This window comes from Acanthisitta chloris, unplaced genomic scaffold (assembly GCF_000695815.1).
Source record: "Acanthisitta chloris isolate BGI_N310 unplaced genomic scaffold, ASM69581v1 scaffold3063, whole genome shotgun sequence".
Taxonomy (NCBI): Eukaryota; Metazoa; Chordata; class Aves; order Passeriformes; family Acanthisittidae; genus Acanthisitta; species Acanthisitta chloris.
In genome coordinates this window covers 23,235-50,906 of record NW_008663061.1, presented here as the reverse complement: position 1 = coordinate 50,906, position 27,672 = coordinate 23,235, and the positions used below count along the sequence as shown (strand labels likewise).

Below are 27,672 nucleotides of genomic sequence, written 5' to 3'. Positions count from 1 at the left end.
CCCTGGGCCAGTACTGGAGAGAAACATGTGAATTTGAAGAGCTGCTGTTAGAAACTATCCCTTTGCAACCTGCACAACAAAGACACTACCCATGAGCTGCTGGTACAGGAGAATCCCCTTCCACCCACTGCTTTGTGTGTAGCTGAAAATATCCACTGGTACCACCAGATGGACAGGACACCCAGTCTTCTGCTTTCAGACACAGTTCTGCGAACGGTCTTCAAAGGCAAAACCACCGAGAAAGAACAGCTCAGCAAAGTATCCCCAAATTTCTCCAGTCCCGAGCTGTGGCACATTTGCTGCTTTCTCACTTCTTGCCAAGTCTAGAGCTGCCGGGTTGGGCCCCCACCCTCCCCTCTGGCACAACTACTCCTTACAGCTTGGAAGCTATTTTTTCCCACCCAGCTATCTAAAAAAAAAAAAAATTTAAAAATGGCATGAAAGTTTCTATCATCCTGAAAACATGCCAACTGCGAAGGCGACTCAGTGTCTCAGACGCCTGTTTCCTGGCAGATTTTATGTCCTTTGCTCAACTGCCTGGATGGCGGGGGCAGGAGATGCCTGCAGCAGCCTGTGAACTGGAGTTCTAAACACTCACATGTTTAACTGCTGCTAAATTCCTAGGGGACCAACATTTTCAAACAGTGGGCTAAGAGCTACACACACAGCCAAGTGATGTCAGCCCATCCCAGGTGAAGGAAAGAATCATAGAATTTTTGGGGGTTGTGCTCAACTGCCTGGATGGCGGGGGCAGGAGATGCCTGCAGCAGCCTGTGAACTGGAGTTCTAAACACTCACATGTTTAACTGCTGCTAAATTCCTAGGGGACCAACATTTTCAAACAGTGGGCTAAGAGCTACACACACAGCCAAGTGATGTCAGCCCATCCCAGGTGAAGGAAAGAATCATAGAATTTTTGGGGGTTGGCATGGACAGGTCATCTCCCTGCCATGGGCAGGGACACCTCCTCACTAGATCAGGTTGCTCAAGGCTTTAGCCAACCTGCATTGAACACTGCCAGGGTTGGGGCAGCCACAGCTTGCCTGGGCAACTTGTGCCAGTGTCTCACCACCCTCACAGGGAAAAACTTCTGCCTAATATCTAGCCTAAATTTCCCCTCCTTCAATTTCAACCCATTACCCCTTGTCCTGTTACTGCAGCTCCTAACACAGAGTCCCTCTCCAGCCTACCTGGAGTCCCTCCAGATCCTGGAAGGTGCTATGAGGTCTCCACACAACCTTCTCTTCTCCAGGCTGAATAGCCCCAAATCCCTGAGCCTGTCTTCATAGGGAACATGCTCCTGCCCTCTTACCAACTTCATGGCCTCCTCCAGACTTGCTCCAACACTTCCATGTCCTTCTTCTGCTGAGGACACCAGAACTGTGTGCAGTATTCCAGGTGGGTCTCACAAGAGCAGAGCATGGGGGGGGACTCACTTCCTTTGACCTGCTGCCCAGACTCCTTTGGATGCAGTGAAAGGTGTGAATGTGCTGCACAGTGATGCTGTGCACGGAGATGAAGAGCCACCAGCATGGATACAGCTGCAGGAGGTAACAAGGGAGGTCACCCGGCTTAACATCTCCACCTCAGTACAGCTACCAGGCAGTACAGAGGGGGATCACCCTGCTCCACATCTCCACTTGGTCAGTCACCCCTTCACTTCTCAGATAATGAGGCTTCAGTTCCACTGGCTCCCACTGGTGTGAAGAGAAGGGATGGGACCCAGCATGTAGGCTGAGCAGGGGAGAAGTGCTGGATGACTGCACTGCTGGTGTCCCAACTTCCACTGACCACCTAAAAGCACTGGGACATCCATGTGCAGCTCGAGATGTGGGGACAGTCCCTACCTTGATGCCACCCTGGAAAGAGCCACACACAGAGTCCTTCAGCCTGATGATGCTTTCTGGAGCTCCAAAGTGCTTGGAGCTGGTTTTGCACACAGAAATTCCCTTTCCAGCCCAAAACTGCACAGCATCAGTAAAAAACTGCATAGGATGAGAACAAGATGGAGTTCCATCAGGCTTTACTCTTTTAGAGGTAGAAGAAAACTTCTTCTTGGCACATGACCCACAGCAACATCTATCCCAGCACCTACCTATAACCAGCCCTGGTGCCAGCTGAGGATTTTCCCAAACATTTCAATCCAGGCCATTCAATCAATCCTCCAACACTTATGCCACTTGAAACCATCAGGGAAAAGAAAACTAAGCAGTCTGGCAAGACAGGGATTGATAGCCTTGCAGATTTGTTTTCACCCTAGGGACAAGTTACCAGGCAGAACATGCCATGCCAGCTGCCTCCTGCCCCCCCCCCCCCCCCCCCCCCCCCTTCTCCATCCACTCAAGAGCTCTGTTTACTAACAAGAGCCTTCCTCCTCCTTTGTACCTAGAATCATGGAATCATACAATGGTTTCAGTTGAAAAAACCTAAAACCTCAGCCAGTTCCACCCCCTGCCATGGGCAAGGACACCTTCCACTGGCCCAGGTTGCTCCAAGCCCCATCCAACCTGGCCTTGAACACTTTCAGGGATGGGGCAGCCACAGCTTCTCTGGGCAACTTGTGCCAGTGTCTCAGCACCTTCACAGGGAAGAATTTCTTCCCAATATCCGATCTAACCTCACCCTCTGTCAGTGGGAAGCCAATTCCTCCCTGTCCTATTGCTCTGTGCTCTTATCCAAAGGCTCTTCCAGCTGTCTCAGAGCCCCTTCAGGCAGGGGGGCAGGTGCTCTAAGGACACATGTTGGGATGCTTCCTACAGGACAGACCAATCAGGGAACACGAACAGGCCAAAAGGGATGAGCATCACCCATGGGAAGCACATGCTCCAGGGCAGGAGGAAGGCAAATATATGAGCTAGATGTGATCTGTAGTGACTTCACATGACCCGTGCTGCATGCTACAGCAGTAGTCTCCTTATCCACTGCACACATGGAAAAAAACAACTATTTTAAGTCATTTTTCCAGCGATGGGAACAAGCTCATCATTCAATTCCTACTTAACAAAACAAGAGCCAGACAAACTCAGTGCTGTGTGAAGGTGCGTTTATTCCAAAGCCAAATTTCTCACATAAAACAATGTCTATCAACAGCAGCACTGGTTCTGACACAGGTCTCCCACAGCCTCCTGGGGTCCAGGGCTTGGGGTCCTGAACCATCCCGACAGAGCAATCAGGAATCTCTTCTCAGAGTTGTCAGAAATGGGAGTGAAATGACAGAAAACAGATACATGTCCACTGGCCCATTTTCAGAAATCATGCCTGCTCAGAGAAGAGCAAATGCATCAAGACACTTTGCAGGGCTATTAATGCCTGCACAAAGCTCTCACAGAGCACCCTGTTCCATGCAGGCTGCCTGCAAAGGAGCAGCTGCCCCTGTCAGGAGAGAGCTGTGTTATTCCCAAAGACAGAAACCAGGGCTGTTGGATTTAATAATCTGCTGAACTGCTTCCAAGGACCAAAGTGGCTGAGAGGTCGTGTCAGTGATGTGCTTCTTTGCAGCCTGGAGCCCTCACACCAGCCTCAGTGTGCACGTCTGGTCCCAGCTTACTCTCTAAAGGGGTTTCCCTTCTTCCTCCTGCCTCAGCCTCTTGGAGAGGTGCTCACCGATGGCCATGAAGGGGTTGGCTCTGTACTTGGGATCAGTGATTACCTCATGAAACCGAGCCACTTCCTCCTCTCTGAGAAAAGAAAAATAACACACCAATACTTTAAATGGCTCATGCAAAAGGAACTGAGCAGGTAAGGACCGAGCACATAAAGCAGCAGATTTCTGTCGAGACAGAGTGATCCTGGGTGTAAATCTCAGAAAGAAACAGCACAAGAAATAAATCTAATTCAGCCAACGGTGAAGCTCAAATTGCTGCCAGCTTCATGGGAGCCAGAGACTTGATCTCACGCCACGAGACAGAAACAATCATGTTAGTGTCCAGCATCACTTGGAAATGGGTTTTTTTAGAGCTTTTCTCCAGTAAATCAGGAACAAGAGACTGTGGATATCTGGTAAATCACTAGGAATGAAAATGACTTCAGATTGCACCAGCTCAAAAGCAGATTCTGCTTTCAAGAGCTCATCAACCAACTCTCTTTATTGCTGAACACTGAGACTTGGTAATCCTACGTGCAACAACAGTTAGACACCATGGGAAGAGCATGACAGAATTATCTCTGCATGCCTGGTCACGGCTGGATGCTGTGGACATGGTCTTGTAAAAAGCAAGCAAGCCGGAAGGAACAAGAACAGAGCAGGAACGTGAAAAAAAGCCCTACGAGTTTTCACATAGCTACATCCATCGCAGCATTCCCATCTCCCTCAGACTGCCAGGCTCTCCACAGCCTCACCAGACACATTTGGCAGCACTCAGCTACTTGTCTCCCAAGTATGGCCCTTCCCTTCAATGCCAGCTCTGCCCCTGCCAGAGGAGCACAAAGAGGAGCCAAACCTGAAGCTCGGGTTGTGGCAGTTGAGAAAATATGATGAGGCTTAGGGAATCTCCTATCCTAACTAACATCCTAGGAAATCAACCTCAAGACCTTCCTCCAAACTTTTTCCCTCCCAAGAAGCACAGACTTCCCAGATGACTGTGGTGGGATACATGCCAGTACTGAGCACATCTGTCCCATTTTGTGCAGAGGAGAAGAGAAGGACACGGGATCCTTAGCTTGGTGTTACAGGAGACCTTGGTGGGGTTGCCTATTCAGATTTAGATCTGTATACAAGCTCCTTCTCAAGCACTGTTCCTCACTCACAAGATCCAGCACAGTGAGACTCTCACTGATGGTACTCAAGGGTTCTGCAGTGAGCCAAGGAGAGACTCATTCAGAGTCACAGAATAACAAGAGAAGGACACGGGATCCTTAGCTTGGTGTTACAGGAGACCTTGGTGGGGTTGCCTATTCAGATTTAGATCTGTATACAAGCTCCTTCTCAAGCACTGTTCCTCACTCACAAGATCCAGCACAGTGAGACTCTCACTGATGGTACTCAAGGGTTCTGCAGTGAGCCAAGGAGAGACTCATTCAGAGTCACAGAATAACAGAATGGTATGGGTTGGAAGGGACCTTAAAGATCAGTCCCACCCACCCCCCTGCCACAGGCAGGGACACCTTCCACTGGCCCAGGTTGCTCCAAGCTGTGTCTAACCTCACCTTGAACACTTTCAGGGATGGAGCAGCCACAGCTTCTCCGGGAAACCTGTGTGAGTGCCTCACCATCCTCATAGTCAAGAAAAAAAAAAGGTAAAGAAAGGCAGAACTGAGCAAGAAAGGCATCCCAGAAACAACACTGGTTGGTTTCTAACAGAGAAGGGTATCCATGGAGTGTGCTGGCAAGCAGTGCAGGGATCTGTAGCCTGACTGTCCAGCCTCTGTTTGAAGCTGAACAGCTCGGAACTGACAGAAATCCTGGAAACAAGAAAGCAAACGCTGCCAGATCACAGTGCCAAGCCCCAGGAGAGCTGTGCTGAGGGAAAATGAAGTTCTTGATGCCTGGTGGCAGTATAACTTATCCAACAGATTATACAGAGGAATAAGTAGTTGCCAGTAGTAAAGCCAGGAATTATTCCAAAGCATTTAGTCCCCTATCCTTGCTGATATTCAAAAGCTATGTGGACATGGGCCTGAGCAACCAGTTCCAGGTGACCCTGCATGATCAGAGGTGTTGGACCTGATGACCCCAGTGGTCCCTTCTAGTTTCAACCATTCTGCAAGGCTCAGAATGGACTGGACACTGAGAATTGGGTACTCACAGGAGTCGATGTTTCTGAGCCTGTTTCATCAGACAGAAGTCTATTGGTTCTGCCTTTACCTTTGCACAGCTGTGGAGAGAAGAAACAAAACAAGTGAGTGAGCATTAGAGAAAAGCAGTAATTTAGCAATGGCTGTGGAGATGGAAAAAGTCCAGGGATTCTGAATCTGTCTTCCTAGAAATGGTAATTGTCCTGCATGGAAATTGTCCTGAAAGGCAATTTCCACAGCCAGAAGGTAATGGAAGTGCAAACTACTTCTGCAACAGACTGACAGAGCAGGAAGCAAAGGCACTACAGGAAAACCGGATTACTTAGTTCCAGAAACTGGTCATTAGCTCTCCAGGCCCAGATCACTTTCTGCTTATTGCTGACCTCAGGTCAAACTGATCCTGTTGCTCAGAGAAGAGATCCCATCAAACTTCCTCTCACCATCACACGTGTCACCTCTGCACAGCTCATGTTCCCTGCTGGCACTGTGAAGCCTCAGCAGCCACCTGCTACAGACAATGCCATGGATGCTCAGCAGGAGGAGGGAACTGCCAGCCCTGCTCTGGATCCTGTTCTGGGACCACTGGGATATAACGTGTTGGAATGCAGGATGGTGCAATGTGCAGCGCAAGCACGGCAGCAGGCACGGATCTGCACTCTCTGTACCCATTCCTTATTCCTGGGCAAAGTCCAAGGAGACCAGAGGTGTAATCCCATCCCATGTGGTGCCAAGCACCAGCAGAGATTTACCACGAAGCCAGCACTGAGCTCCAGCAAGGGACATGCAGAAAGGGCAGAACTTGCTTTCAGAACTCAAAGGGCACAAGGGGAATTGCTGGTAGAGCTGGACATTAAGGCAAGGAGAAGTAATTTCCATTCTTCAGGATTACACGGATACAGAAGTAAACAGGAGAAGCAAGCTGGGAAGAGGATCTGCCTCCATGGGGTAGCTCCACTCTGATCTGCCCTGAGGTTGAGTCCCAGCACACAGCCCAAGGCGGGGGAAGAGGCTCAGCCTCCCATCCCTCTGTTGGGCTAGGGTTCAAGGAAGAATCTTTCCATGCTGGTGGGTGCTGGGGGACAGGACCTCCCACACCTGATAGGCCTCAGAGGTTAGGAAATGTGACACTTCCTCACTTTCTTTTCAAGACAGCAGGATTTTGTTGGCAGTGTTACAGTGGCCTCCTCTTCCTATTTCCTCTCTGACCCACTACCCTCCACCCTTTTATTCTGCCTTTTTTCCCCCATTCTTTCTTTCTTCCCTTATCTCATATTCCTTCACCTCACTTCCATCACCCTTCTCTACTCAATCAGCTCCTGCTCATTCTCCTTTCCTCTCCCTCTCCCCTTTTTTAAACTGCTCAACACAGGAAAAATTTCTTGTCCCGATTTGCCTGGAACAGTCACAGAAGCTCTGAGAAATTACTCCTCAAGCTGTATGGCAACCCATGATCATCAGTGCAGGATTTGCCAAACCCATGTGTGCCACCAAGTCACCATGGCAGCCCCTTCAGAGATGACCAGCCCTGCAGAGGCTGACAAAGCCTAAAGGAAAGCTGTTCTTGAGTACATCTCAGGCTGGATTTTCCCCACAAACCCACCAGCACACTGCCTCTTCACTTGGACCATGATATCAGCCCTGTTTCATTACACTTCATTGCCTTCATTCATTATAAAACAGAATAAAAACCTCCCTGTAATGCTCTTGTACCCAGGAGGAGATCAAATTCCTGGAGAACCTAATCTTTTATTAATAATGCTGACAAATCACCAGAGTATTACCCTTCCTTTCTGTAATGATTCAAATCCTATGAAAGCCTCCTCTGATTATTTCAAACACTTCTGCACACATGTCCAGCAAGCCAGAAGAAGTGAGCAAGGGGAAGAAGAGGCCTGTAGCTCCTCCATGCCCATACCAAGAGGGGCTGCTTTGAGGTTTGCATGTCATAGGCAATCTGGGTGACAAAAGCCAATGTCAAATTCCCACCCCCACTGTGCTGACTCAGGCTTCAAAAAGGACAGACTAGGGATTCCACGCCCCCACAGGAGGTCTGGGTTGGGGGAGAGAGGGAGCTGACAGCACATCTCCAAGGGTGTCAGGCTGGAGGTTTGTGCAAGATCACTGAACACTTCCAGGTGTGCCACATATCCTCTGTCATGGAGTATACTACAGAAAAAAACGTGATTGAAGTAGCTGGGAGGACTCTTTTGGCCAGTGTTTTGCCTTAAAGCATCATGCAGTAAATGGCCAGAGAGGGATAAGACTGGAGGAATGCAGCCTAGAGAAGAGAAGGCTCTGTGGATCCCTTAGAGCCTCCTCCAGTGCCTAGAGGGGCTCCAAGAGAGCTGGAGAGGGACTTTGGACAAGGGCCTGCAGGGACAGGACAAAGGGGAATGGTTTCAAAGTGACAGTGAGTAGGTTTAGATTAGATATTGGGAAGAAATTGTTCTCTGAGAGGGAGCTGAGGCACTGGCACAGGTTGCCCAGAGAAGCTGTGGCCAAGACATCCCTGAAGTGTTTAAGGCCAGGTTGGATGGGGCTTGGGGCAACCTGGTCTAGTGGAAGGTGTCCCTGCCCATGGCAGGGGGTGGGACAAGATGAACTTCAAGGTCCCTTCCAACTCAAACCATTCTAGGATTCTAAGATCAAGACAAGTGCACAGCCATATCCTCTCCAGTATTTGCCACTCAGAGACCTAGGGCCAGCTGTACTTTATATACACGCAGAACCCTCCATGAAGCTGTCCTCACTGGATTTGTCAGATCCCACCTGAACCCACAGGCTTCCCTCAGCTGTGACAACCTGCAGCAAGAAGCTGTGCAGAGCAGTGAGCCTCCTGCTTGTTCTGAACCTGTTACTCATTAGCTGCATTTGATGTCCCTTATATACTAGAAAACATGCGTACTAGAAAAGATCACATCATGACAGAAAGAAGGCAAAGCCACCTATTCAGGCTCAGGAAAGCTCTGGCCCCAAACTCCATCCAACCAGCTCTCAGTTCTCTGAAAGACTTGAAACTCTGTGTGTACTTTTGCTGTTCATTCCCAGTGAAAGAAAGGGCAGCCTGACAGAACGGTTGCATAGAGGGGGGGAAAAAACCAGAATTAAAATGTTATTCAAAAAATTAAAAGCCAAGTGAAGGAAAATTTTTTCCATGTTTAGATAGGAGGTTCACAGCTGCTGTTTGTCTGAGGAGTAACTTTCCAGGAGCACAGGGAACAGCCAACTCAGCCGTGCTCTTGGTCAAAGACATGTTGCAAGCCAATGGGCAAAAAAAGATTCTGGCCAGAGCGTAAAGCTCTGCTCAAAGGACTTGAACTGCCTCAGGAGAAAGCCTGGGTGAAGGTCTGGAAGGATAGAATGTCAGCCTGCAACACCTCCTGTTTGTCTGAGGAGTAACTTTCCAGGAGCACAGGGAACAGCCAACTCAGCCGTGCTCTTGGTCAAAGACATGTTGCAAGCCAATGGGCAAAAAAAGATTCTGGCCAGAGCGTAAAGCTCTGCTCAAAGGACTTGAACTGCCTCAGGAGAAAGCCTGGGTGAAGGTCTGGAAGGATAGAATGTCAGCCTGCAACACCTCAAGTTTATCTTTCAGCAGCATTACACTCAGGACACTTTTGTGTCACTCCCACAGCTCTCAGGATCTGGATGCTCCTGGCCTGTTTCATGCCAAGCCTCATCTGAGCATTGTGGTTCCCCTCTTAGCTGTGCATTCAGAAGACCTTTAATCTTTCTTTCTTGTGTCAAGTGAAGCATGGAAAGGAGTGAAACACAGCTAAGAATGAGACCCTGTTCTCCTGACCACTGCCTGTAGCTACAAGCTGAGCTGAAGGATGCTTAATTCTGCAAGAAGAAGGGAGATACATAGCCCATACCCAAATGACACATACCTCTTGGGTGCTTTCCTGCCCCTGCCACCCGTGGCCAGGTCAGAGAGCTCAGGTAGGGCTTCCATCAGTGGCTGCATGTCTCCCACCACAGGTGTTGCTTTCCGCTTCGCTTTGGCTTTTTGCTTCTCCTTGGCTATTTTCACACTTTCTATTTCTGAATCAGAAACAAGGCATTACTGAAGGAAAGGGAAGCATCTGCAGGAGATAACCCCTGAGATAAGAAATTCATAGGCTGCTTCACCATCTACAGGAACAGCAGGCCAGGGGCAATTTAAACCAAGGAAAAACCAAAAATAATGAAGCTGGGTCACTCCCTCCCTTGCTGTCTTTGCTTATAAATACATACATCCCTACTGACATTGCAATAGGAAGTGAAATTCCCAGACTGATTTTTGACTGAACTGTTTTCATCCCTTATACTGCTCATTGCTCACAGCAACACAGCACAAGAGTCCTGGGGTGGAAAAAACCCACACTGACCTTGCTTGGATTTAGGAGACAGACTCAAGAGGGAAGAGACAAACTAAATACCATCAGCTCCACATCTGGCCTAAAGCAGACACAGCCCGATCTCTGCTTTGCTGTTGCCACCAAACAGTGGTCTCCAAGCACAGGCAGAAAAGATAGACTTAATTTCAGTTGTTTACTTAGTTTGCAGTGAGTCAAGGTCTTACCTTCATGACTCATGGTGGAGTGCAAGCAGTCAGATGCTGGATAAACTTGGACCCTTGGAAAAGCACTGCAACAAGTCGCAGAGACAGATGGCTTTTCCTCAGGACCATGTTTCTCAATCTCCCTGCAGCAGCTCTGAAAAGGCTGAAGACACAGAAAGCCCCACAAATGTTCCAGCAGTCCCCCTCTTGGCCATGGGAAATGGGCATTGAAAGCTACAGGCTTCTGCCTCAGTCCTTGAGGCTCCCTGGTGTAGTAATAAGTCTCACAGCTGCCCAAACATCACAGAGCCAGCAGCTTCCAGGGTGAGCCCCAGCAGAGTATGTCCTTTAGGACAGCCCACAAAATCCCAGCATCGCTACAAGTCTCCAAGATGCCCCAATCTGACCCAGAAGTCCCTTGGATAACTGCAAGGATGTGCTTCAGTGCTGAGCTAGAAACTCCTTGTGTGCACGTGACAGAGCGCCAGAAGCCATGGGACAAGCTGGTGACATACGGAGGCCAACAGCTTCCAAGGCAGCACGGCCACAGAAGCCCAAGTATTTTTGGTGGGAGCAGAAAAGCAGTCAGTTCCACATACAGACCACAATCCTGAGCCTAATCCTGCTCCCACAGTCAAGGAAGCAGAACTCAACTCAGTGTCTGACTCCTGGCTCCTTTAATACCTTTGTCTGGTTCACTCTCCAGCTCAGTTGAGTTGAAGAGCAACAGTTTTTCATGAACTGTAATTTTGCTGTACATGGATGTTTGTGACAAATCTGGATTGGAAATGCTTCTCCTCACAGCAACTCCTGCCAAGAACACAGCTTTCTGTTCTGCATCACTTCTTTTTTTGGCCTGGCTTTATGAAGCTGCCTACTTCAGTGTTTTCATAAACAGTATGTACTCAAAATTTTCAGACACCTGATTCTGCGCAAACATCCCAAATTCTTTTCCTATGAAGTCTTGTTCGCCTGAGGAGCCATGCAATATACGTATTTTTAAATGAGCATACTTCTAATGTCTGAAGCATTGCATAAGTTTTTTTCCCCTCTCTAGTCTCTCCTAAGATTATTTATTGGAATGGAAGAAAGCTCCCAGTTTTGCATTTGCACGGCTGGGCTGAGCTTTAGTTCCCAGGGTCTTGGCATCCAATGTCACAAAAGCAGCCCTGGGACAAGAAGAAACAACAAACTCTTGGGAAGATTTAGGAAAACAGATTCGTAATGCTAACAACTTTAGCAGTCCAAGTTGGGTTCTCTTTTGGGGGGCAAAAGAACTGCAGGGTTTTTAGGTACATTTGTGCCTGTAAAGCACTTCTAACACCTAGTATCTTGCAAGACAGAGATTATTTGGCCTGGAGTTTACTGGTTTGGTGTTCTCCTCAAAGCAAAGACTCTGCATTTCATTTGTATTCCCTCAGTTCAGTAATTTCAGAGCCCAGAGAGGGGGAAAGAGGCCACAGCAGGGCCAAAATAACACACACGATCTTGGGAAGGACTGATGCTACACAGGCATCAGGAGGGCAGGATTAAGAAAACACACCTGGGCTTTTCCAAGGCAGCTGACCTTGACCAGCACAGCCATCTATGCTTTGTGTCCGAGGGCTGCAGATGTCCAAGGCACTGGGAAGCTGTCAGCTGTGTAACTGGGAGGAGGTTTCCTTCACACTCATGGTGTTAAAATTCTCAGCTTTTTATCTAAGAGGAGCCAGACATGCCTTCACTGCAACTGGTGAAATCACAGGCTGATGGACTTGAGCTCAGAGCTCAGGTGCAGAGAGCATATGGTGTAGCAGAAAGCCACATCCCTCAGCCCCCAAAACTGTCTGTCTCAAGCTCTGTTGGGCAAGAAGGTGTTAAGGGAAAAGCTTGTTCTAAGAACAGCTCCAGGTGACACAAGGAATCCCTCTGCTACATTGGGTAGGACAGCATGGTCTCTTACTGTGCTGAAACACTCAAAGCAAAAATACAGACACTTCCCACAGCAAATACAAGCATTTCTGCCTTGGGCTGGTTTTGTTTAGCTCATATTTCACAGCCTCGAGAAAGGCCAGACTGTCTGGTAACTAGGTTCACTGACTTGTAGCATGTGGGAAAGAGCAGTAACACAAGCAGCAGTGCCCAGAGTCCTCCCCTTCTGAGAGACACGAGGGCCTACTGCAGGTTGAGTTTTGGGAGGTTTGGGATTGGCAGCATGAGGCTCAGCTCCAGGCTGTCCTACCATCCCCAGAGCTCCTTGGGGAGCAGGACCTCTACACAGCTAGTAATATCTGTACCAGAGCTTTAAAAGATTGAAAAACATGCTAAAACCTTACATGGACACAGTGTCCTATCTGGATAAAGAAAGGATTTACATAGTCATTTATACCACATATGGAGGAAGACCACTAGTAGATTTGAGGCAATGACTTGGTCTTAGTGCAAAACACTGAGAATCAAGACATGGGACTTCTACCCCACGTGCCAGGGAGCAGGTGTGAAGGTTTCTGAGAAGCATTCAGCCTCTCCCAGCACTGTCACCCACACCCAACATACAGAGAGCACCAGCAGAGCTACACTGTGCCATGCAAGAGTACTCACTCTGCAGCCACCTCTCCTTCCTCAGCTTCATCTTTTCTTTCTTTGAAAGAACTGTCTTTTCTTCGAAACCTAGAAGAGAAGAGACATGAGATGGAGCCTGGCTCCTGCACCACAGATTTCCTTCAACCCATGATGCTTCTGGACTTTCTGGCAGGCCAGATAGGCTGCAGGCACGCAAGGGGCTACACTGCACCTCAACTTTAGCCAAACAAATCAAACCTCCCTTGCTGTTGGTTAAAAAATAAGAAACCAGCAAGTAGATCAGATCATCAGCATACAATCCAGGAATGGTTTGGGCTGGAATAGACCTTCAAGCTCATCCCATTCCAGCCTCCCTGCCATGGGCAGGAACAACCTCCACTAGCCCATGTTGCTCCAAACCCCATCCAACCTGGCCTGGAACACTTCCAGAGATGGGACAGACACAGCATCTCTAGGCAACCTGGGCCAGTGTCTTGCCACCCTCACAGGGAAGAATTCCTTCCCAATATCCCATCTACCCCTGCTCTGTGGCAGTGGGAAGCCATTCCCTGTGCCCTGTCCTTCCAGGCCATTGTCCAAGTTCCTCTGCAGCTCTCCTGGAGCCCCTTTAGGCACTGGAAGGGGCTCTAAGGTCTCCTTGGAGCCTTCTCTTCTCCAACCTGGCCTTGAACACTACCAGGGATGGAGCAACCACAGTCTCTGGGCAGCCAGTGTCTCACCACCCTTACAGGGAAGGATTTCTTGAGCACCATAGCCAGGGCAGCCCTAAGGAGCAGCTGATTACTAACAGCTCTAAAAAAGCCTAGGACCTATTATTTACCAAATTCAGTATTTGGAAAGCAGCTGTTGTGCACTGATATCCAATATCAAGTATAATAACACTACAAAGATTTTTACTGGACGTCCATTGCAGATGCTATAAAATTATATCTTATCTCCAGTGGTTAAAACAAAATTGACTTTAGTCAAGTTTTCTCCTGAAATGTGCTGGGAATACCAGAATGCCAATGGAGGTAGAAGCTCCCCCCAAAGATCACTCCTCTTACCTTAGCTTATTATTGAGCCTGGAAAAGAGAAAATACACTTTTTTTCCCCCAAAAGAAACAGAAGAAAGGAATTCTGAAAACAACTCACTGAGGACAGCTATCCTGAAGCTGTGAATCTCTTAGGACCATTTTTAATAAAAAAGCAGGATCATCTTTTAGTAATTCCTGAAGATCAGAACAAGCCTGCTGGGCCTGGGGGGACCTCTCCATAAAGCCAACAATCACCACCATGTTTTAAGTTTCTAGAGGACGTGGAGAACAAAGCTGAAGCTTTCACTGCCTCGTGTGCCAGAAAAATACATTCCAGCACTCAATGCATCCGAAAAGCAAGAAATAAACCCACGTTTGTTGTGGTATCAAAGCAGACGCTGAAACAACAAACTGCATGTTCCAATAACCAATTCTGAGCTCTGCCCACCCCTACCACCCCAGGTTTCTGTGGTCACAGGGCAAAAAGGATGAGTTATGGCCAAGGGGCACGTGGCACCCCGATGCACAGGAGCCCCTGGCTGACCCAGCCTGCCCAGATCTCAGCCACAGTAGTGCTGGGGAGATCTGCCCCTCCTCTGGAAACATGCTCATGGCTTCACTGGGAAAGAGATTTGTTAATGAAAATAAAATTTTTAAAAAACAAGCATTCAGCCAATTCTAGTCATTACTGCAATTCAGGGGGTTATTTTTCCCCCCCAAAGGGCAGCAGAATATTTAAGGATACACAAAAGCTGTTTGCTTGGCAGGGACTCAACTTTGCTGCTGGCCAGGGATGGTGGGCAGCACCCAGGCCCACAACTGTGGATCGCCAGAAGGGTGCCTGGGGGAAAGGAGCCTGATCCCTCCTCTGCCAACAGCCAGTTCCTGTCCTTTTCCACCATCTGCTCCCCAGACACTCCATTTTTCATATCCCATCCTGCCCCTCAGAAAGGCTGTTTTACTGCTAAAAGGTGCCAAGTTGTGTTTGGCACCTTTCAGTTGCAATGCCAAGTCCCAAAGCTGCTAGAAACCCACCTGAGAAGAGTGGAAGAAGAATTTAGCTGGTTAATTACTGGTACAGACTGTCCCCAAGGTAGTCTTTTGGGTTTATTTAGCCTGCAAGCACCTGTAAGATCAAAGCCAGATTGCAGCTCCACTTGAATTATTTCCCTGTGAAACCAGAAGGGTTTGGGTCCTCCCCTCCAGCCCATTCCACAGGTAATTTAAGAACACTTGCCTTTCCTCCTTCTGCATGGAGGAAAGGCAAGCAAACCCCATATACATTAGCTGAGAGTAATTTCCATGCTGTAAATGTGACAATTATTCCTTTCAGCGAGGACATGTTCTCTGTTTCTTCCCTCTGATCTGTGCCATACAAAACATCTCAGATATAAACAGATCAAAAAAAACCCACCACACAATAGCTTTTTGCCTCCTACATCAAGTGTTTGATGCTACTCCTGGCAATGCTCAGGATTCTGCTTTTCTGACAGAGAAGCCTAGATGATCTAGACCCAACCCCCTGCCCTGGGCAGGGACACCTCCCACCAGACCAGACTGCTCAAGGCTTCATCCAGCCTGGCTTTGAACACTGCCAGGGTTGGGGCAGCCACAGCCTCCCTGGGCAACTTGTGCCAGTGTCTCACCACCCTCACAGGAAAAGCTTCCATTTAATACTTAACCTAAATTTCCCCTCCTTCAATTGGAACTTGTTACCCCTTGTCCTATCACTGCAGTTCCTAACAGAGTCCCTCTCCCCTATTCCCAGAACCCTAATGATACATAACAGTTGAGCAGCAACAGCTTTAAACACAGTATTTTGGCAAGACAGGGTAGTGCATAAATTGAAGTTAAATAACAACAGATGTGTTAATTTTAGCCTCCATTGTATAACAGCAGCAAAAATGAGCATATGCCTCCAGCTGTGGGATGAGCGCACGAAAGAAAGCCACAGAGCACATCCAAAAGCAGAAGGCTGGGTGTGGTTTTGGCTTGTTTTTTTAAAATCACAGTGTCATTTGTAAATTGTCCAACACCCTTGTCCAATGAAAGGGCCTGGGAAATGGTAACCGCAGTCTCCTGGGGCACACACAACAGCAGTGTGACCTGACAGATGTTAGCGCACAACTGCTGGAGCTGTTCTTATTCCTCTAGGAAGAGAGCTGAGGGACAACATGGACCAGGTAAAATGTCAGCCAAGGTATCCTCTGGCAGAGACGATGCTCCATGGGAGCCAGCCTGGCCTCATCCCACCCACCAGCTCCCAATCAGTGACCTGCAGCTCCACTGCTCCCAAAAGCATCAATGCAGAAGTGTCCGAGGAGGCTGTGTCAGTACTGGGACCAAGGCTTGGAGGTGGCAAGAACATGCAGGGGGTTGGGATCTGGACTTTTTGCCCTCTTGCTGTCAGAGGAACCCCCAGAAACAGCCTGGTAGCCTGAATGGCACAGAGACCACAAATTGGGGTTTTACCCAGTCCAAACCCTGCCACACCCTGAGCAGGCTCAGAAACCAGTGCTGGAGGAAAAGATGCCAGTTCCTGCTGGGAGAGGTTTCACCATGGATACAGCATTTGTTATCTACCTTCCACAACAAGCTACACTATTTTTGTTCACACCAGCACACAAGCTTTCCTCCTGCCCCAATGAGCAAAGCATCCTATGCAAAGTGGGATCTGCATTCTCAAGCCCTCCAGATCTCCTGGTTATTTAAAGCAAAGCTGAATTCCAAGCCTAGCTTCCCATTTGAGACCCAGAGGAGCAGCTCGACTCGTGTCCTCACAACAAGGTCATGCCTCTGTCAGGCCTGGTAAACATATCCCCAGGCTTCAACCAGCTCCAGCAAGGGCACGAGGCCTCCCTGTGCAGCAGAGCTGAGACTCAGCCACAGAAGCACACGAGTGACATGCCATTTGAAGCAGGAGCACTTCCCCTCAGGGGCTGACTGGGAAGTCACAATCTGCACAGCACTCTGTGAAAGGCAACTCCAGAGACAAAGTCTGTCCTCCTAAGCGATGTCTTAAGCACTGCTGGCACACTCAGCCCCTGCCACAAGATAAAAGTACCTCCTCCTCTGCCCAAGGAGGAGCCTTCCCCAGCATAGGGGCTGACCTCCAAGGAGTCAGTCACATAGAAAATGCTCAAGGTGGTCCAGTGTGTCGCTGTCCCTAAAGCCACTTCTGAGGCTAGGAGGTTATTTTTATAACCAAGGCAGAAAGAGGCGACTTGCTGCAGGGTTAACATATTAATTATGTGTAACAGTATGTCAGTCCAGTGCTGTTTGTTACCTACTGGCTTACATAGCCTCTGTGTGTGTCGAGAGGAAGGACATAGGAGGACCTTGGAGCCATGTGCTGGATTTGCTTTCAGTTTTGCCTTTTAGTAGTTACAAGTCCCTTGACCAGTAGTGGTGGTCTGGGCATTGCTGTTTTGCTGCTGCTGTTGTTTCTTGCCTGTTCCTCCTCGTTACTCTCTGCCAATCACAAATTTCCAGAAGCCTTGCACCACCTCAGTGGTTACTGCAGAATCTGTTGAGAGACAGACTGGAGTACTTCCAGGTAAGATCTCCCTTCTGGGAGCTTCCTGGGCAGTGGCAGCACCTCCCTAACTCAGACAGAGGACCTGTCCGTGGTTGACCTGACCAGGAGCTGAGTAGCAGCTTGGTGGAAGATGCCTTCTCCTGTCAGGTCTCCACATCACAGAGGCTGCAAATAACTGCAACTTGTCCTCTCTGCTCCCTGGTGGTCTTCACTGCTCTGACTCTCACCCCACCCACAGAGTGCATACATTGTGGATGCATGGCTTAATACAGAAAAAAAGAATGTTCCTGTGCTGTGAAGCCTTGCTACCAGTGCTAGATTTCTGAACCAAGCATGCCATGAGGACTGCAGAATGCCTTGGCTAAGCCACCTGCTTGGCATTGCCATCTCATGGCACGGAGAATCACAGAATGGTTTGCATTAGAAGGGACCTCAAAGTCCATCTAGTTCCAACCCCCCTGCCAAGGGCAGGGACGCCTTCCACTTAGACCAGGTTGCTCCAAGCCCCATCCAGCCTGGTGTTAGGGGAGAAATACCCACAAGAAGTAGTGCTGGGGGACAGCAGGACAACCATGTGGCCTCTGTTTTATTTTGTTCATGATTTCCATTAGTAACTCTCTTCTATCAGACCAGACCTGTTACTAGTCCAGGACACTGAAATGCTTTTCACATACATTTTGAAAATTTCTCATAAAAAGCGAAAAAAAACCCCAAGTATTTGCTATCAGCATGTCCTGCAGAAAGCATCATTTTTTGAGTATTTTTTTCTATAAAGTCATTTGTCCTTATTACATTGCAAATGCACAGTTTTGTCTGAATGTGGGTGCTGCCACTCACCTTCCTTTTTCCTGCTGCTTTCACATTTGTCTGTCCTTTCTATGGGAGTCTTGCACAACTACAGTGAGCACCAGGCAAACCAACCTCTGTGCTCAGCAAATTTGGAGGGACCACCTTGCTGTTTTTCCACTGAGCACAGAACCAGAAAATGATAGGACAAGGGGGAACGGTTTCGAGCTAAAAGAGGAGAGATTTAGATTAGGTGTTAAGAAGAAATTCTTGACTGTGAGGAACTGGCACAGGTTTCCCACAAAAGCTGTGAATGCCCCATCCCTGGGCATGTTGGATCACTCTTTATTTCTCTTAGTGTCTCTTCTGCACCAACAAAAAAAAAAAAAAAAGCAGGCCTCAGTACCTTTCGAATGCTTCAAAAACCACAGAACAAATGCAGAAAGGCTCACCCACACACAGGTGCCCTGGGAAACACATGCTGTGGCAGGGACTTTCCACGCCCAGGTGTGATTTAACTCAAGAAACAGGGTTTTCCAGCCCCACAAACAGTTTAAATACCTGGATTTAATTTTACACTCAGCAGCTCTCAGCAGGTTCTGCTGCACCTTCCAGTCTCACGAAAGGTCACTCATTCCAAAGAGAAGAGCAGCACGGGCCCAGGGCATCAATGCACCATCCCCGGAAGTGCTCAAAAAGTGTGTGGATGTGGCACCTGGGGACATGGTTTAGTGATGTACCTGGCAGTGTTGGAGAATGGTTAGACTCAGTCTTAGAGGGCTTTTCCAACCTTAATGATTCCATGATTCTATGAATGGCAAAGCCTTCTTGCAATCAAGCTGATCCGATATGCTGTAGGTCTGCAGCAGAGCCTTGGATTTTTCCCAGTCAACAAACCTGACCATCCCAACATCCTGCCTTTCTGACTGTGAGCAGAGAAACCCCACCAGTGGCTTCTCAGGGCAACTTCATGACCCCAGACTCCTCAGAGAGGGGAAGCAACCACATTCCCTTTGCTTTCACCACCCATGTACAAGCCTCAGAATGACATCTCCAAGAAGTGCAGGTGAGGGAGCCAAGGCTGAATGTTGCTCCCGGCAGCACCAGGGCAGCCTGGAACTGCAATGCACTTCCCTCTCTCACCTAAGGGAAACAATGCTGATCAGCTCAAGATAGTCCTTAAGAAACATGAACCTCCCAGATTAGAAAGCTGGTGAGCTGGTACAGTGGCATCAAGCATTGCCATCCAGCTAAAGCAGCTTCCCCTGCTGCATTCCGATACAGGAGAAGATAGAGGAATATATGTAAGGATATATATTCAGATAAATGGCTATGCAAAGACCTCAAGACCAAACTCTCAGGGGAGAGCTTCCCTGGGAGCATGAGCAGCCCTCACTTCCCACACACACCAGCCTTCCCAAAGTTGCAGTATTCAGCCCTAGCAAAGGTTTTGCAGGTAAGCAGCACATAACCCTCCCTGGGAGCACACCCACTATACCTGCATCCCTGTTCCTGCTGGTCCAACAGGAATTGTAGTGTCTCTGTTCCACTGCCAATTCCTTCCTTTGTCTGTGGAGATCTAGGAAGCTCCTTGTCCTCCTCCTTCCATCCAGCACTCACACTATTTCTGGGAAGCAGCACAACCTTGGCATATGAAGCAACTCCTTCACCTGCCTCCTCTCCATGGCATACACTTGCAGAGAAGTGACAGAGAGCAGCTGACCAGCTGGAGAGCATCTTTCCCAAAAAGGCCCTGGGAATCCTGGGAAAATCCAGTTGAGCACAAGTCTGTCATGTGCCCTTGCAGCAACAGCAGCCAACTCTGTCTGGGGATGCTTTAGGAGTGCTGCCAGCAGGTCAAAACAGGTCATTCACTCCCTCTGCTCTGCTCTCACAAGACCCACCTGGTATACTGCGTGCAATTCTGGTGCCTTCAACATAAGAAGGACATGGAAATGTTGGATCCAGAGGAGAGGAGGCCACAAAGTTGCTAAGAGGACTGGAGCATCTCCCCTATGAAGACAGCCTGAGGGAGCTGGAGTCTTTCAGCCTGGAGAAGAGAAGGTTGTTTGGAGACCTCAGAGCAACTTTTCAATATCTGAAGGGCCTACAAGGGAGCCAGAGAGGGACTCTGTTAGGAGCTACAGTGACAGGACAAGGGGTAACGAGTTCAAATTGAAAGATGGGAAATTTAGGTTAGGTACTAGGAAAAAGGTTTTCCTGTGAGGGTGGTGAGACACTGGCACAAGTTGCCCAGGGAGGCTGTGGCTGCCCCAACCCTGGCAGTGTTCAAAGTCAGGTTAGATAAAGCCTTGAGCAATCTGGTCTGGTGGTAGGTGTCCCTGCCCAGGGCAGGGAGTTGGGACTAGATGATTTCTAAGGTCCATTCCAACCCCTAACAGTTCTATGGTTCCTCTCTGCTCAGCACTGCTGAGGCCACATCTGGAGTGAGGGGTCCACTCCTGGGCTCCCCAGTACAAGGAAGATATGCACTTGAGGGGGTTAACCCAGCTAAGGGCCACTAAAATGATTAAGGGACTGGAGTATCATTCACTTGAGGAGAGGCTGAAACAGCTGGAAAAGTGGTCACAGGGGAAATCCTATCCATGTGCATAAAACCTGACAGGAAGAAAGGAGAAGAGGGAGCCAGACTGTTCCCAGTGGTGGCCAGTGACAAGAGACAATGGGCACGCATTGAACCACTTGTTTTGGGGTTAATTTTTACGATTTTTTAACTGACAGAGGGTTATGGAGCCTCCCAGTCTCCAGCCATGGAAATATTCAAAACCTGACTAGACACGGTCATGGACAACCTGCTATATCTAACCCTGCTTAGAGAGAGACTGAACTAGATAATCCTGAGAGGTTCCCTCCAGCCTTTACAACTTTCTGATTATGTGCAACAACCAAAACAAAAATTCAGACCCTTTTCATGGATGCACCTATTTTCAACACCCCAGTGGGGGGTAATCCTTGATACTTCCTGTAAAAACAAAACACTTGCCTGGCACGGCAAAGCACTGGGTTTTTTTCATTAGTTCATTTCATGATTTTTCATTCCTACCTTTACCTGCTATTGATTTCTAAAAAGTGCCACCATCATATCACATGAGGTTAGCACAGATCAGCTCTTGGCTCCAGTCTCAGCACATGCAAGGTAGCAGAATTTTGCTATCCAGTTTGTTTTCCATAAGGCAAGAGCACTAGAGGTATGGAGAGATGGAGCTTTCCAGCTGCCCCATGAGGACTTGGCCAGCACGATCTGGACAGAGCCATTCCCTTTGGAGCCCATCCTCAATTTATGTGCAGCAAGGAAAGCACACAGATCTGTAGCTCCCTTTGAAAAGTCACCTTGGTAACACAGTTCCTTCAGCAGGGATCTGTGAGGCAATGACTCATAGGTTTGCCATGCAACCTGAAAACAAGGTACTGGGGGCACTAGCAGGTATAGCTTGGAGCTGCTCTTACCCCTTGCAGCAAATATTTCTAAGGTTCTTAAAAATCATGGACACCACCAAGGTGGACCACCAAAGCAGCCTCCAGGTAGTCCCCAGCATGGCACCATTTGGACAGTTGGCAAGTTCTCTTCCATACAGAGCAAAAATTTACATTTTTAACAACAAAGACATATGCACAAGAGTTACTTGTGTGTACATTGCATGTTCAATAAGGAGAAGTGGGAAGAACAGAATACAATTTCTAGGAAAGCTTAAACAGCTACAAATCTCTGGAATGAGATTTTTCTGAGACCAAGAGTAATTAATGTTTACCAACGGGTAAATTCTCTCCTCAGGGCTTACCAAGGGAGACAGAACACTGAAATATCCCTGTGCTTTTTCATAACACCTTGCTGGCCTGTATTTGAATGAGATTTTCCCCAAAATATCTTTTCCTTTCCTACTAATAGGATTACCTTTGACTATATTGCCCTTTGAGAAGTTGGAAAAATTAGTTCAGGATCTCAGCAGTATTACACAGTGAAAGATCTAGATATGAGAGAGTTACACTACCAGATTTTAGCTTTTGCTTATAATTTATGCAAAAAGCAAGAAAACATTCACCTACCCTAATTTCCATGCCTGTTAATTCTATATTAGCAAGTAGATAATACAATGGGCATTTCCTAGGGAAGTTCTCCATTTCCAGCCACTGTTTCCTGCAACCCCTCCTGTACTGTTTTTGGGACCTGTCATTTCTTTTATGAGCTCAGTCCTACCTACCCCTTCACATATATGGTCTTTCAGCTCCTTTGAGGAGCCAGATCTGCTCAGTTCTCCTCATTATTACATTCCCAATGGATGGAGTCAGTGGAGACCCTGCATGCCATCATAGAATCACAGAATGATTTGTGTTGGAAGGGACCTTAAAGCTCATCTAGTTTGAACACTCCTTGCCATGGGCAGCATTTTATGCTGCATTTCACCTCAAAGCCAAAGCAGTGGTCTTATGGGGCGCTGGGGAAAGGAGAGAGAGCAAACAAAAATAGGGAAGAGAGGGGGAAAAAATAAGGATTTAAAGATGGCTCAGAGGACAGGAGGACAAAAGCAGAGAGACAGACTTCCAAATCAGACGGGCAAGTATGTCATTGTCAGGTGTCCCTGCGGAACCAGCAGCAGACTAGCTGCACCCAGGAGGAGGTGAGAAACAGTGCTTAGAAAGAGTTGTGGAGCTGTTTGCTGTTTCTCAGGGATTACAGCAAACACAACAATGTGCACAGCCCCCACCTTTGCACCCCTCCAGAGAACACATTTCATGGATTCATTGTTTTGTTGGTAGAATTACTGAGGTCTCCTCATTTCTTTGAGTCAGGTTTAGCATTCAAAGCAATTTTCCCAGGAAAAAACACAACACAGGCAGACTGTATCATCTGGAATCTCTTTCAGCTGAAGTGGAGAACGACACACAACCCGACTGCATTCCCTGTGCGACTCAGTGAAACAAGTGCCTGCAGGGACCTCTCACTCAACCAACTGACAAGGCAGGGGATGCAGCCACTAGGAACAGCTACAGCTGGACCTTTGCTTGGATGGAGATGCAGGAGAAGAGGCAGAAGGAACCCCAGGGCTCAGCCCTTCTGGTTCTGCTGAGCAAAGGTAGCGTACACTTTACCTGACAGAGAGTGTTGGGGAAAGAAGAGACACTAATAAACCAGTTACAGAACTAAATATTACGTAAAACTCAAGACAAGGCTCCTCCTCTCCTTTGCATCAGTTTCAGTGCAAATACACATGAAGATGCAGAAAAATATGTTGTTTCTCAGATAACACGCAGCCTCTTTGGTTCTTCCTCACCAACAATTCAGGGATACAAATGGATTTTTAGACAACCTTTTCATTAGAAAATGCAAAATAAGAACCACTCTACAAAGACAAAACAGCCCTAAGGCTGTTCCACAGTAGCCAGACATCCTGCAGGACCATTCTATCAGATGCCTTAAAATATTACAGCTATCCCAGCAAGGTAACCTCTGCTTGGCCTTGCTGAACTTGTTAACAGGCTGGAGGAGTGGACCTGTGTGAATCTCATGAAGTTCAACAAGGCCAAGTGCAAGGTTCTGCTACACGGCAACTGTGCTAATGTGAACAGTCACACAATTAGCTAGCCCAGTATTTAAATTCCCAAACATCTTAAAACCTTTGTAATAAAATGGGGTTTAGCCCATCACAGACACTGTAGTCACTGAGCAGGAGGGACACAAAGCAGAAAGCTCTGCATCTCATTAAATCACTAAGGTTGAAAAAGCCCTCTAAGATCATTGAGTCTAACCACTGACCTAGCACTGCAGGTTCCACCACTAAACCATGTCCCTAAGCACCACATCCACACGTCTTCTGAATACATCCAGGGATAGTGACTGTGCCTGTTCCAATGCCTGACCAGCCTTTCAGTGAAGGAATTTCCTTCAGTATTCCCTGGTGCAACTTGAGGCTCTTTCCTCTTGTCCTGCTGCTTGTTACCTGGGAGAAGAGCCTGATCCCCACTTGGTTACACTTTCCCGTCAGGAAATTGTAGAGAGTGAGAAGGTCACCCCTGGGCATCCTTTTCTCCGGGTTAAACAACCCCCACTCCCTCAGCCTCTCCTCATAGCACTTGTGCTCCAGACCTTTCCCCAGTTGCTCTGCCATTCTTTGGACACACATAGAATCTCCCACATCACACTCACTGAGGTCAGGCTACATGATGTTTTATGCTAATTGTAGCCCAGGAGAAGCTGGCAGAGACACAGTTTCAGGTTAATCACACAGTTCCCATTAAAAACTGTATTTGGCCAGAAGTTTTCAAAGACGCTTGATGGACAGAATCCAAAATGAACTGGTAGCAAGACTTCACAGCACAGGGACATTCTTTTTTTCTGTATTAAGCCATGCATCCACAATGGATGCACTCTGTGGGTGGAGTGGGAGTCAGAGCAGTGAAGACCACCAAGGAGCAAAGAGGACAAGTTGCAGTTATTTGCAGCCTCTGTGATGTGGAGACCTGACAGGAGAAGGCATCTTCCACCAAGCTGCTACTCAGCTCCTGGTCAGGTCAACCACGGACAGGTCCTCTGTCTGAGTTAGGGAGGTGCTGCCACTGCCCAGGAAGCTCCCAGAAGGGAGATCTTACCTGGAAGTACTCCAGTCTGTCTCTCAACAGATTCTGCAGTAACCACTGAGGTGGTGCAAGGCTTCTGGAAATTTGTGATTGGCAGAGAGTAACGAGGAGGAACAGGCAAGAAACAACAGCAGCAGCAAAACAGCAATGCCCAGACCACCACTACTGGTCAAGGGACTTGTAACTACTAAAAGGCAAAACTGAAAGCAAATCCAGCACATGGCTCCAAGGTCCTCCTATGTCCTTCCTCTCGACACACACAGAGGCTATGTAAGCCAGTAGGTAACAAACAGCACTGGACTGACATACTGTTACACATAATTAATATATAAACTCATTTGACTGCTGAATGCCTTGTTATCAATACCTAATTATATTTCCAGGCAATACAACAATGTCAGCCAGAATCTGAATTGAGTAGACTATACAGACACATAACTTCAAGGTAAAAACAAACAAAAAAAAAACCATGGCAAGACCAGCAATAAGTGGGAGTTACATACATGAGATTCAGCAGTGCAGAGAAGAGAGAACAGATCACATCACAAATGTCTCCACAGCAAAGGAGGAAGAATTGAGCCATGAAGGTCAATTGAAGAATGTCAAAACTGGCTGAAATGATAGGTTCAAATGACATGAGAATAAGGATGAAGCTCTTGCACAGAAAGCAGGGGAAGTAGGAACAGTAAGGGCAGAGGCACAAACAAGGACATTTGCTGGACATCCACAGGACACCATTAAATGTAGTGAGGTGTGTCTTCTCACAGACAGGTGGAGGGCTGCCATGGCAAAACCAATGCCCACAAAAACCCACTTGGGCAGATGAGGAGAAGATATGCTTCCAAGAAGGTAGGAGGATCATTTCTGCTCCCATCCTGGTGACCTGAAAAGCCTTCTCATTCAGCCCTCTCTCCTCCACAGGGCACACGAGGCACAGATCAGGCAAGTTTTATCCTCTCCTTTCATCATTCAAGAAGGAATAAGCATTCAGGGGCACAGCAGAAGGTAGAGAAGCACGGAGAGAAGAGAGAAATTCCCCTACCATTACTTCCTCAGGCTCTAGTTTACTAGGAGGGATCAAATACTTCACTCCAGCAACTTCCCCTGAGAAGCAACTATACTCATTCCAATCAGTGCTTTGCAAAAAAATCTGAACCTATTACTTTTCAAACAGGACAGCTGACCCAAGAGTAACATTCAAGCCTGATCTCTGCATCCCACCATTTTCCATGGCAGCCACTATTTCAATAGCAACAGGAATTTGAACTTGTCCAAACTAGGAAAAGACTAAGATTTATTCCTGATGCCCTCCCTTCTTCATAAGTGTTCAGAAATACAAGGGCACAATGGAAGCATATGTGTGAAACGGCAAGAAAACCTAGAAAAATTCTTGAAGATCCACACAAGTATTCTTCTCAGCTAAAAGGTTCCCTGTTCCTCCTAGGGAGATCTGATAAATTAACATCTGAAGGGTGTGTTGCAATCCCTGAGGAAAGGGATTTGCTGCATGGCCCTGACTGAATGCACCCCTTTAACACTGGCAAGCAGCTATCTCAGGCTGCCTTTTCAGCAAGGCTGCAAGCTCAGGAAGCAGAGAGAATGCTCCACCAGCAGGAAGGACCACCTTGCCACCATGGTCCAGAAAGTTGTACAGCCTGAGGCTCAAGGACAAGGAAACTGAAAAGTCACACCTCTCTTTTCCCTCCCACTTCCTCACCAACCCTTCCATTAGGCAGAAACATCTGTATTCAAGCTGGGATTTCACCAAAATACAGATTCCAGAAAAACACGTCAGGCAACAGTCAAGAAGTCTGAAGTGCAGCCAGCCACACCTAACGCAGGCAGCACTCAGCCTTTGCTGGGCCATGCAGCAGGGAAGGAGCTGTGACTTCATTTAATAAACTCTCTGTTCAGTAAATCTGCTCTCTTGGCACACTTGCAGCCTCTTCCACTGCATGCCTGTACAGGCACCACCTCCAGCACACCACTCCAAGCTGTGTGCCAACACCCCACCTACTGCGAAGGGGATTGCAGACACGCACTCAAAGTCTGCAGTGATGCTGGCAGGATGCTCGGGGGTGGTTTGGGGAGCAGGGAAGAGGTCTGAAAAGTGCTGGCCTGCTCCAGGGAATACTGAATGCAATATTGGATTGCTTGTCTCTAATGGAACTAGAGAAAAAAATCAACTGTAATCGACTTCTGTGTTAATGACACACAGAGCCTGGGCTGTTTCCTCTGGAAAGATCGACATGAAACATGAAGCAGTATCAATACCAGCGGCATTATCAACACATGACATTTGGAAACTTGGCACAGAGACAACAGTGGGCAAGCTCCAGCACAGAGCAGCTCAGGGTGCAGGCAAATGAGAGCTCAGTTTCAGCTTAGCTTACCCATGCACTTACTGCTGCTTCTTCCACCCCAGCTGTGGTGTGTACCCCCAGAGACAACCCTAACTCACCAGCATGCACGTCAGCTTTCTGCTCATTTAAACAAGCTGAACCAACCCAAGCCAGCATCAGGCCAGGGAGACGTAGTGAGGAGCACAGGGAGCTCTAAAGTGCCCATAATCTATTTTAGATAGAAGTTAAAATTTATCAGTAGCAACATATCTCTAGGCCAACTGTGGTCTTTACTCCAACCTGATATGAGCACACAAGCACCCCTAAGTCCCTGGGACAGGGTCACAATCAAGGGCAGAGGGAATGACTGCAGCACCTCTCCGGGCAGGAGGAACAGGGGAACACAACAGATTTGGCACTGGTGGCATCTATAGCCCCCTACGTCTGCAACTGACTAGTTTGCTTTTCATAACAGTTATTAGGCACTGAAACTTTTAAGTGCCCAGCTAAGCATTTTGAGCAAAGTCCTGCCATATTCCCCATGTTTTCCCTGTTGGC

The 27,672-nt window shown here is 48.0% G+C and overlaps 1 protein-coding gene across 1 annotated transcript in view; it reads right to left on the bottom strand.

Moving 5' to 3' along the window:
• Positions 1-3,550: 3,550 nt before the first annotated feature.
• FAM207A (family with sequence similarity 207, member A) overlaps positions 3,551-27,672 on the bottom strand; it is a gene marked incomplete at its 5' end in the record, with an annotated part of 46,531 nt that continues 22,409 nt past the window's right edge. Inside the window, 4 exons of the mRNA XM_009070829.1 lie at positions 3,551-3,677; positions 5,745-5,813; positions 9,624-9,777; positions 12,857-12,925. Coding sequence (XP_009069077.1) covers positions 3,551-3,677; positions 5,745-5,813; positions 9,624-9,777; positions 12,857-12,925 — 419 coding nt within the window. The remainder of the gene's footprint in view (positions 3,678-5,744; positions 5,814-9,623; positions 9,778-12,856; positions 12,926-27,672) is intronic.